Source organism: Rousettus aegyptiacus, unplaced genomic scaffold (genome assembly GCF_014176215.1).
Source record: "Rousettus aegyptiacus isolate mRouAeg1 unplaced genomic scaffold, mRouAeg1.p scaffold_m13_p_12, whole genome shotgun sequence".
NCBI lineage: Eukaryota > Metazoa > Chordata > Mammalia > Chiroptera > Pteropodidae > Rousettus > Rousettus aegyptiacus.
Window position 1 is genome coordinate 23201212 of NW_023416287.1, and position 12159 is coordinate 23213370.

Here is a 12159-nt window from a genome sequence, read left to right on the forward strand (position 1 = left end):
ATTAATATTCCCAAAGATTAGAGAAAATTTTATATCCGTGAAATAAGAATTTAAATCATTTTCATTTATTGCTTTGGTAAAAATGAATGATTTAAAATAAAATATAGAATTACAGAATAAATAAAGAAAAATTGACAGAATCACATTAATGGAGATAGGATCAAAGAGAACCACATCCCATAACCTGCCTATTAGAAGAAATTTAGGACCAGGTAAAAAGCAGAACTTCCCAGTGAAGTTAACTGTTAGTTGAACAAGATGGAATTGTTGCAGGACTAGAAGACCAGATAAATGGAGCAATGTATAGTCAGTGAACAGAACCACAGAAATGTAGAATTTAGTTTATAATATGGCATTCCCACGTGGTGAGGAAAAGATAGATTATTTAACAAATGTTTTTAAGGCAATAGGTCTTAAACATGGGAAATATTAAGTTATATTTTTACTTCATGCTATAAATAAAAATACATTTAGAAGAAATATAATTCTAAAATGAAAAAAATTTTTAAAGTAAAAAATGGGAGTATTTAAAAATATATAACTATATAGAAATATAGTTTGAGGAGAGAAAGGTTTTTATCAACTAAACATAAAAGACAGATGAGTGTGGTAACTACCAGATGCTTACCAGGTTTTGCCTTCTTTTATTCTTTCATAACAGAACTCTCTCAATCTGTGTGGAGCACGTTTTGAATAGTTTGAAATGACGGATCTCACCACCACACCCAGGAATGGATACATAAGGCATATCTGTCAGGATGCTCATAGTAACTAGCAGGCTTTTTTGAGATTCCCATGTTCAATCATCAGGAGAGTTTTTCTTTTTTTAGAACTATGAAGTGTAAGAATATGGGCTATGTTTTCAAAAAAGTGAAGGGAGCTTCAGTGTGAAGGAAGCCCAGAGAACTGATAGGTTGAGAGAGAAATGATCCTAATGATATGGTTGGAGTTAAGATTCTAGTTGTACCATAGGAGCAAATACACTAAAATTCTCAATTTTCTTAGCCAATGTATTGTCTTTTAATTCAAACTAGATTAAGTTGGGTTTCTAACACTTTTGACCGAAAGAACCATGTCTAATAATCCAAAAATGATAAAAGTGAAGCTTGTTGAGTTAGACCCCATAAAATCGTAACCTTCTTAACACTGAGAAATAGTATAAGCAAAGAAAAAGATAAGTGGTAGAATAAATTATTTATAGCAAATAATAAAAAAAGTAAAGATTGTCTTCAACTCAATAAAGAAAAAATAAAATGACAAAGGAAAAACAGAAAAAAAAAAGTATTGTGTTAGAATTCTTTCCTTTGAAAGTGTCAAGGTTTACTCTTATAAGGGAAAAAAAAAGCATTTGTTGGTTCAAATAATGGAGAACACAAAGGTGCAATATGTGTCAAAAATGACAGGATCCTGGTACTTGGATATTGCTCATAGATCACTTGCTCTCTTCTCCTCTCTCTATCTTTTAGTTCTAATTCTTTATGAAGAGTAGGTTTCATTGTCACCCAGAGTCTCATCACATGGCAGCAATGTATTTTCCTGAAGCTTCAGGCTTGCCGTCATTGTATCTGTCATAACTGTTTTGGTTGTGTTGTAAAACCCAACCCAAACTGGCTTAAACAAAAAAGAGTACTCTTTAGCCTGTGTAATCAAAGAGGCAGGAATGGCTGAGTGGTGCCTGAACCAAGAGCTCCAACAATGTCAACCAAGACTCATTTCATTCGCTCCTCAGTATTCTGCCTTTTGCTGTCGGCTTTATATTCAGGTTCCTCATGATGGCCTCCAGCAGCTTTAGGTTCCCCTCATACTTGATGCTCTTAGTCCAGGGAATAAAAAATATTTTCTCTCTTTTAACAGTCCCATATTTCAATGGCTCTGACTGGGTCACATAACCACCCTAAACAATCTCTGTGGTGGTGGGAATGTGATTGGTCATATGCTCACTCGTGAACTCAAAGAGAAGTCACTTCCACCCAGAATAGAGAAGCCAAAATTTTTACTCCCAATTCAATGTACTGTTACCAAAAGTAGAATAAAATATATGTTAGGGTATAAACATATACACTATGATGTTCTTACATGTAGCCCATGACCTTAGAGAAAGGCAGATCTGCTTTTTCCCAGTCTATATCAGTGCCCTCAAAGGCTCTAGCTATGCCAGGGCTATGTGTCTTCCCCCGGTCCAATCCAGCATTGTGTCCCACTAAATGGACCTTAGGTCAGGCATCCTAAAAGCAGAACCTGAGACAGGGATTTGTCTACACCTGATTAATCAAGGACTGCTCTCAGGAAAACCTATAAGGGAGTGAGGGAAGCAAGATAGGCCTGCAGAGGAAACTGAGCAAAGGTGAGGGTCCAGCTGCAGTCTAACTTTAGTCTGAAATCTTGGGAACTCTGAAGCATAAATTGCACTGCAGAATTGTTTCTCCCCCTACCCTGGAAGCAAGGGAGCTATCTTTTGTATCTTCTTACTTTTTATGTGGAATGCCCCGGGGAATGGGGTGGTGGTGGCATGTGCTGGCTAGTAAAAGAGATCTAATTGGTGCTCCCAAAAGTGTTCACTACAATGAATTAACATGATTGGACTTTTTGAGTCATTTGTATTGTGACAGGGGAGATGGGTCTTTTGAGTGACAGTCTTACCAGAATCATATGGAATGGGAGAAAGGTGATTCTGAAAAGCAGAATCAGATATTGTCTGCATTTCACTTCTTTGACTGGCTAGCAATCTCTCACGCACATAAACATATACATACACATGTCTACAACTTTAAAAATTCCCCCATTTAAGATCATGCAGCTAGCTCACAATTGAAGAGAAACCCTCTCACTTCTTACAGTGGATGCTGTCATTGCCTTGCTCAAATCCCCTTACCCTTACCATTTTAGTGCATACTAGCTTAACTTACAGCTGCCAGCATGTGCACTTTACACAAGGGCTTTCTCTGATTGTTCCCTGTTTCGTTATCCACGCAGCAGGTCAGAGTGCAGAATTGATGTTTTTCCCTCCCTGAAAGCTGCTCTCAACCAGTTACTGATACGAGTTGATGTATGAACACTCCAACTACCTTACTCCTTATAATGGAATAACACTGCGGTGCATACTGTGGCTCCAGGTTTCCCATGGAATTAAGCTCCAGTTGTACATAACGGTAGCTGGTTTGATAATGCACCCTATATTAGTTGCTTTACTCTCCTGTCTTACTTCCCTACTTCCCTACAAGCATTTTTCTTTACCTCCCAAATAAACTACTTGTGTTTGAATCCTTGTCTCAGGATATGCTTGTGGGGGGAACCCAAACTAAAACATCTCCTTCCCAACCAGAAATGGCTCAGGTCATGCCTTGCCTGCTGCAGGAATGTATGTGTGTGGTGGGGGTGGAGGACGATCTCCTTCAATTTTAAGCTGGCTGTATTCTTCTAATTTAGGCTGAAATGTGGCTCCCCATGACCCAACAAAATAAATAACACTCTCAAGAAAAACAAACAAAAAACACCTAATTATTGGAATCAGAATAGAAAACTTCACTCACGTAAAACTCACATTTGAACAGGAGAGAGAACATGCATTACCTCCTTGCAAGAGCTCTTTACTTTGTTAGTAATGTTTTTTGATTAGTTGGTCTCGCTGCTAGGCTGCAATCTGTATGGATACTCCTTGTTCATTGTCCTGCATGGCCACATCTAAAGGGTTCCTGGGATGGATTCCCTTCTGAATTCTATACAGTTTTAGCATTTCATTTCCTGTTGATGTGAGAGCTGAGGCCTGAGGATGTTTGAAGGTAGTGTTAGCCATACTTGTCTGATCATAAAACTCACTTGGAGTGCTTATTAAATACGTAAATTCACAGCATTGCTCTTTATCCTTCTCAAGGAGAAGATCTTGGGAAATTGCCTTTGCCTGGATTTCCTATAGAACATAGCAAGAGACAAAGATTTCATTAGAGGGTCTTAATAGGAGATACGATCTAGAACAATGAAAGTTAAGAGACAAGGGAAAGGAAGGAAAGTAAACACGGGGTCCTATATTACTGGGAACACTGCAGCTTCAAGAAAACACAAGAAAACAAGTGCTTGCTTAGTTACCTGGGAGTTGTCTTAAAAAGTTATGCAAACCAACCGTGTTTTGAAATGCTCCACTGATGGGTGAAAGTGAAAAAAGATCATTTGCTGATCCCTTCCTATCTCTTATCTTGCACTGGTCAAAGTTCACCTATGGGGTATTAACTCTCTTAGGGCTGGGATTCTTTTCTACTCCTACGGAGGAGAGACCAAGTTCCTTGATTGATAGGTTCACTAAATCATGGATGGTTGGAGAATAACAGTTCTTTCAAATGAGGAAATGCAGGCAGAGAAAAATTAATTCAAGCAATTTAAAGGATATAAGGCAAGGGGCGATATTTAAGGTATTTAACAATCAGTACATTACCAACACAGCTGAATGAGAAATTATTATAGGTATTATAAGACTATGAAAATGTGTACTTGTTTTGATGACATTAGGAACCAAGATTCTCAGTATAGGAGAAAAGAGACACAAACATAAAATCAAAGAAGTTAAGCAAGACTTTGTAGTCCTAAATTCAAATATGGAATGTCAGTCTGAAGCTTAAGATGTGTTTCCTTTAAAAAGATAAAATAGGCTATTTTCTAACTCTGCATACTAAAAAATAAAATAAAAAAATACAACCAAGTTGTTAGGAATGAGCATCCTTAGCACCTAGATTACAGTCTCTAAATATCCTTCCCCTGCCCCCCCCCCCCCCCAAAAGGAACCAGGGCCATCTGAGTCCATGTCTGGGGAAGAAGTGTACAAGAAAAGCTTGATATATCTTGAATTAGAAATGAAAAAAACCACACACACACTATGAAATATTACAGTAGGAACCAACCTACCACATGGGAAAATTTGAGCATCAAAAAGAACAATAACTACAATGAACCAAAATACATCAAATATGTTATTATCAGTTCACAATAATATTTAAAACAATACAAAAACAAAAAAGCTTTGATCCACTTTGGAAGATGCCAGAGAATCATCTCATTATCCTGAATACTGGTAAATAGAGGAAAATAAGCACTTTATAGAACGATTAAGGCTAACAAATGTATAAAAGTTAATAGACTTAGAATAAAATGCTAGAAATTATAAATATTAGAATTAAAATAAAATAATGGTTCTAGGCTAGCTCTGTTTGATATAACTTTCTACAATGATGGAAATACTCTCTATTTGCATTGCAACACAGAAGCCACTGTAGCTATGAGCACTTAAAAGGTGACTAGTGTGACTAAGGAATTTAATTTTTAGTTTTATTCAGTTTTCATTAAATTTCAATAGCCACATGTGGCTAGTTGCTATTGTACTGTACAGTACAGTTCTAAGGCATGATTATCTTTGGCTGCTAAAATAATTAGGTGAAAGACTGATGGGGAGTTTATAATGTATGGATTAGAATGACTACCCCTGGATTTACTGATCAATCTTAAAATCACAAAAAGAGACAAACGGACATTATGTCTCCTGATATGATGCAAAAGGATGTATATAATAGCACCCATGAAGTGTTCTTGTCACAAAAATCAAGACTCAATCTGATCAACATTCTAGATTTAACTACCAATCCAGGAAATATAAGGAACAGAGAATATGATAAACAGCACCGTATCAAGAAAGTTCAGTGTACTCTAGAATGTGGTAAACTCAGAACAAATAACATGATTTATTAGAACCAAATAATTGCAAAGGAAAAGAAGTGAGAGGGCATAGAACTTATAGATCAGAGATATCTAAAAGATCAATCAAATGCAAAGTTTGGACCTTGTTTGGAACCAACTGTGTCTTAGCCCAGGTCTCCCAGAAAGGATAACTTGATTTAAAAAAAAAAAAAAAAAAGCTATGTACAAAGATATCAACGAGGAGTGCAATCTCAGGGAGCAGGATTGAGAGACTCTATAAGTGAAACAAGGAAGTAGGGAAAGTCAACATAAGGAAGTGTGATCAAGTCAGCCATCACTGAGGGTGATTCTTTTTTTTTTTTTTACATCACAAATAGATTTTGTCACTGTGAAAAGTCTAAATTTTAAACAGAGTCTTTGACTGGGGGCTCATATCTACCAGCTCATTCAACTGTTGCACCTGTCGCATTCCCAGTAGCTTTTCCAGAACTACTACCTTCACCATGAAGCTCCATGAGTTTTCCCAATTCAAACCTAGGCTTCTTCAGCATTTTGACTTTTCTAACAAAGACATCATGGACAGGATAAATAGATTGGCAAGCCTTTTCTGTGTCTTTTTCAATGCTATCTAGCATCAATTTATTGACCACTTCTTTCAAGTCATTTGTCTGTACCTCTCGGGTCATGATTTCCATCATCTTCCGGACTGGCTGGAACTGTTGGTACTGAACATAGGTCTTCAGAGTCTGATTGTTGCGTTTTTTAGTAAAACCAACCCAGAACAGACGAAGCGAATAACCATCGGTTGTCTTGACATCAACATGAGCTTCAGTCACAGTCTGCCAGTTTTTGACCATGGAGCATATGTTGTCACAGGTAAGATCCATGCCATGGAAATTAGTCAGGCAGTTTTTGCCCTGAACATCCTCAGTAATTTGCCTGAATTTTCTAACTGCAACCTCATCATTCTAATCAGCTAATCAGCTAGACTCACTTCGAACACACCACCCTTGAGACCATCAGATGTGATTTTGGTTCCTTGAGTTCTCGTGACTAGTGTTTTCCCAATATTTCTTATATTGAATATAGCTGGTGCTTTCACATCATACCTATCTTTCTTAGAAAATGGGTTAACCACTTTCTCCTTGGCTCCTTTTTTGTCACCTTTGGTAAGGTGCTTTTTTTGCTGACCATGGTGCTGCTCAGAGAGCCTAAAGGCAAGGATGATTCTTTAGTACTACAGACCTTCTCAGAAGCTGCACATACTGTGTCTTAGGACTGTTGATCTGGGGATGAAAGGGAAAGCAGTTGTCCATTGGTTCTCATTCCCTATTGTTCAAAGTTTGCCTCAAAGAGAGTTCAGTCCATGGCACTTCTGGGTTTTGCATGCTTGGGTGCCAAGCAGATTTCCATAGTATCCATACTGCAGCATTAAAGGAGAGCCCCAAGGAGGTGCCAGGGTACATCTGTGTGAAGCCACCTGGTGTCTGTGCAGAACTGATGTAGGCAGCAATGGCTGAATTAGAGATAGGTGAGAGGATCTGGAGTTAGGCATAGAAGTGTCTGAGACACGCGTGCGCGTGTGCTCGCGCGCGCGCACACACACACACACACACAGAAAGAGAGAGAGAGAGAAAGGGAGAGAGTGAGAAAGAGAGAGCAGGAGGGAGGGAATCAGGAAGTTTGAATGCTGACAGGATTTTAAGAAATTATTGTTATATTGTTAACTTTTCGTGCTAATGGTATAGTAGTTATGGCATTCCTTGAGGGGATATTTTTTATAAATTCATACTGAAGTACTTATATATGAAATGATATGCCTGGAATTTCCTTCAAAATAATCCATTTGGTAAGAAGAGTGGATGAAGGCATAGATTGACCTCAAGTTATGTACTGATTTTAAAAATGTTCATTAACTTTGACATTCTTCTCTTCAAAAGGTGGAACCTAATTTCCTTCTCCTTAAATGTGGGTGAGACTTGGGCTCTCATTTCTAATGAATATAACGTGGTGGAAGTGATCCTATGTGTCTTCCAAGACTATATTGTAAAAGTCATTGCAACTTCCACCTTACTCTTTTTTGGATCATTCATTCTGGGGGAAGCCAGCCACTATGCTATGAGGATATTCCAGCAGCTCTATGGAAAGGTTCATGTGGCAAGAAACAGATGCCCCATGTCAACACCTTACCAGCCATAGGTGAGAGTTACCTTGGGACAGATCGTTAAGCCCCAGGTAAGGCTTCAGATGCTTACGGTCCAGCTTGACAACTTTACTGCAGCCTCATGACAGAGCTTAAGCCAGAACCATTCAGTTAAGTCACCCCTGAAATACTGATCCACAGAAACTGCATGAGATAACAAATGTTTATTATTGTTTTAATTTGCAAAATTGGGGTAATTTCTTACACAGCAATAGCCAACCAAAATCAGTTAATAATTATTGAAGCTAAGTGATGAGTTTATTGTACTATTCTATTTCTGTGCATGTTTGACATTCTCCATGATAAAAGTTAAATATTGAATTCCTGTACCGCATCATCGTATAAACGATTTCTAAGTGGATTAAAGACTATTTGTACAAAGTAAGAATGCCTAGCAAATAATCATCTTTGTTACCTCAGATAGGAAAGAATTTCTTTCTTTCTTTCTTTCTTTCTTTCTTTCTTTCTTTCTTTCTTTCTTTCTTTCTTTTTTTTTTTTTTTTGTAGTTCATGTCTTTTATTAACCCATATCAAATTATTTGTCTTCTGGTTTATTGAAGCAATAGGCCAGACAACATTTGCCACAATAATGTCTGTCAAAGTGGTTAGCCACAAAAACTCCATCACCACATTCATTTGAAGGGCACTCCTGGCAAAGGCAACTGATTTTGCCATTCTCATTCACCTTACAGTATTTCAGAACAGCCAGCTTAACCTTCCTTCTCTTATACTTATTCTTCTTGAAAGTGGTATAAGACTTTTTCCTTTTCTTAGTACCACCATGAAGTCTCAATGCAAGATGAAGAGTAAACTCCTTTTGAATGTGGTAGTCAGACAAGGTACACCCATCTTCCAGTTGCTTGCCAGCAAAGATCAATCCTTGCTGGTCAGAAGGAATTCCTTCCTTTTCCTGGATCTTGGCCTTTACATTTTCTATTGTAACCAAAGCTTCAATCTCGAGAATGACGGTCTTTCCGGTAAGAGTTTTCAAGAACATCTGCATCTTGGCTGCAGTTCCACCACAGATGGCAGACTGGAAAGAGGAATGAATTTCTTAAACAAGACACAAAAGACACAGACTATAAAGAAGAGAGTATTAAATTTACCTACATTTAAAATATGAACCATTTATTAAATTATACCATAAATGAAGTGAAAAGATGAACTATAATCTGGAAAATACTTGACACACATATAATGTAGAAAAGATTGGTATCTGAATATATAAGTAATTCCTACGAATCAATAAGAAAAAGATAACACACTAGAAAAATGGGCAGAGGTTACTACGGAATGCACAGTTCACAGAAGGGGCCACCAAATGACTAATCAACAAAAGACTGAGCAATCACTATCTGCATCTCTATGTTGGTCCCCACAGTAATTAACACTCCCTCTCTTAGGTAGCTCTCAACAATGGCTGTCTGGAGTTGGTGTTTAAGTACCCCAAATACTCCAGCCCTTGCTTTCTGAGGCATATGTTCCACACCATTTCTCAGAGTTTCCCCTGTGGAATTAAGCTCCAATTGCTCACACCAGTAACCAGCTTGATAATATACCTTGTATTGACTTCTCTTCCCCTCCTTGTCTCACTTCCCCACCCCTCTACCTGCTTTTTCAGATTAAGACCGCGTTAACCTTGAATCTTTGCCTCAGGGCTTTCTTCTGGAGATACTAAACTAATATAAAATTGTTCAGGCTTCCTTGTCAGCATGAGACAGAGTCTGAGCCCTGGCAACTCTGTGGGAACCTTCCACAGGAAAAAAAAAAAAAAAAAAAAGCTATAGCCTCCCTTGAAATGCATAAAAGAGAAGGGGCCTGATAGCTTTAAGCCATTTCTGAGAGTGGGGTGGGGCCAAACCACTGGCAATAGGCACAGACTTCAAAGCTGCCCCAAGCCCAGGACTCTGGCTCATGGACTTCCTGTAGGTTTGCTTTCTTTCTGTCCTCTTTGAACCTTGTCCATAATTAATGCCCTTGGCCCTGACTTGCTGGGGTTCATAGCTAATTTTTCCCTGTGCCTTGAGCCATTTCTGATATGCTGATCTGGCTTCAGCTTGTTTGATTTGGTAAACACTGCAATCTGGGCCACACCTCTTGTTACAGGCCAGGCATTTAGTCAGCTGATTTCTCATGCAGGGTTACCTGCCACCCTCCTCCACCTTGGGGTTCCTGCCATAATCACAGTACAAATGAGTGCTAGAACCACTTTGTGGTAAAGGAAGCTGTGTTGCAGCCAGTGACTTCTCAGGTGATGGAAGTTGGTGCCAGTGGCTCAGCAGCAACAAGACATGGGGACATCTGTAAAAGCATCAGAAGCCTTGATCACAACACTGGCAGCACTCTGTATCAAGGCCTTCAGCAAGCACTAAAGGTAGAGATGGTGCAATGAGAGAGAGAGATTGAGAGATTGTCTTTTGTATGACCTGGTTACAGAGGGTCACATAGCATAATCCCATCACATCATTTGTTAGAAGTGAGTCACTAAGTCTGGCCTTCTATCTAGGAAGGAGACTTCAACTCCAACTTTTAACGAGCATATCAAGGAATTCGTGGGTATTTTTTTTTAAAGCACCACATCGCTTTTAGTTCAATAGCTAACAGTAATTTAGATCATAAGGTCTTTTCCAACTTCTATTTCAGACTAACTTACTCTATTTTTTATATCCTTTTCTTATGTAATCAGTAATGTACCAATCATCAGTTGAGGATATGATTAACTTCTATTTCTTTAATGAATAATTAGAACACTTATCTGTCCTTATTAGGAGGAAATCCTATTTTCCTCTTGAATCCCACTTTCTTTTCCAGTGAATTACCCAGAAACCTGGGTTTATTCAGTTTAAAGTGGCCAGTCCAACTTCCAAACAAGTCAGCAAAGCCAGGGCTATGCATCTAACTTGTGAAAGGTAAGATTTTAGAAAGAACACTGGCTGAGAAGCCATCTCATTCATCTCCAGGGAAGTGGTGCAAAGGAATATCGCCAGGTATAGTGGCCATGAAAATTCATTGCTTGGGTCTCCTGCTGTGGCAGCAACTGGCAGCCCAGTTGCTGCTCCTCTGGCTCCACTACCATGTCTGTGCTAATGTAAGTCCATTCCTACAAGATGCAGGGCTACTCCAACTGACAACTTTGGATCCAAAACTTTTGTTCGCCTGGATAAGCCTTCCTTGGAGTGGCGCTGTACTCTGAGATCCTCTTTAACCAATTCTTCCTGCCCTCTTTCCTTCACAGCTGTCGGATTTTTACTCCAGTCTGAATCTTCTCTCTGCCTTTTCCTGCTTTCTTCTCTTTTATCTTTCATAGACATTTCCCCTAATAAGTCTCTTGCATGTCTAATTCTGTTTTGGCATCTGTTTCTTGGTAGACCTCCCAGGCACACAGTGCTGGAGTTGGTTCCCACTGGCTTGTGATAGCAGATTCTTTGCTATTTCTTCCCAATTTTACATTCATTGACATCATGTTGGTAGCTTGAAATAGGTCGTGGTGGGAGTATTTCCAGCATAGAAATAAAAAATGCTACACATGAGGGCCTTTATCCCTTCTAGTGAGCTGGTTGTTAAACATTTATCAGCATACCTCTGGTATATACCAACAGAAATGCATACGTATGTTCACCAGGAGACCTGTGCTACATTCTTAGACTGTTCATAGCATCATTATTCATACTAGTCTCCAACCGAAAACTGCCCAACTATCCATCAGTAGTGAGATAAATAGTTGTATTATAGTATATGAATTTATACAATGGAATATAGAAATAAAAATAAATGGCCAACTATATATAACAATATGGATAAATCTCAGAAACATAATGCTAAGTAAAAGAAGCCAAACACAGGAGTCCATACTATAGCATTCTATTTATGTAAAGTAAAAAAAAAAAAACGCCAAAATGAAACTATGGAGTAAGAAGTCAAGAGAGAGGTTCCCTGTGGAGGCAGTGACCGAGAGGGGCAGAGAGGGGCCCTGTAATGTTCTATTTCTTGATGCTGATCCTGGTGATATCACTGTGTAAAAATTTCAATTTTACTTTGAAAATTCATTGAACTCTATATGTATGATTGCTTCACTTTTCTGTAGGTATGTTATACTTCAGCAGAGGGTTTTTTAAAGTCTACTTAATTAATTGTTACATGAAGATAAAGACTTTTTAACATAGTTTTAAAAAATGTTTAATTGTGGTAAAAAATAACATTAAATTTAGCATCTTAACCATTTTTAAGTGTACAGTTAATAGTGTTAAGTATATTCACGCTGTACAACAGATCTCCAG

At 38.3% G+C, this 12159-nt stretch overlaps 2 protein-coding genes and 1 pseudogene across 2 annotated transcripts in view; 1 reads left to right on the forward strand and 2 right to left on the reverse strand.

The window, feature by feature from the left end:
- Positions 1 to 12159, forward strand: part of ATRN (attractin) — a 172299-nt gene that overhangs the window by 14580 nt on the left and 145560 nt on the right. The gene's annotated exons all lie outside the window — the stretch shown is intronic.
- Positions 6084 to 8217, reverse strand: LOC107508474 (annotated as a pseudogene).
- On the reverse strand, positions 8418 to 8885 carry LOC118610000 (ubiquitin-40S ribosomal protein S27a-like). The gene has a single exon (XM_036229623.1). The coding sequence runs from the start codon at positions 8883 to 8885 to the stop codon at positions 8418 to 8420; it is 468 nt and encodes a 155-aa protein (XP_036085516.1).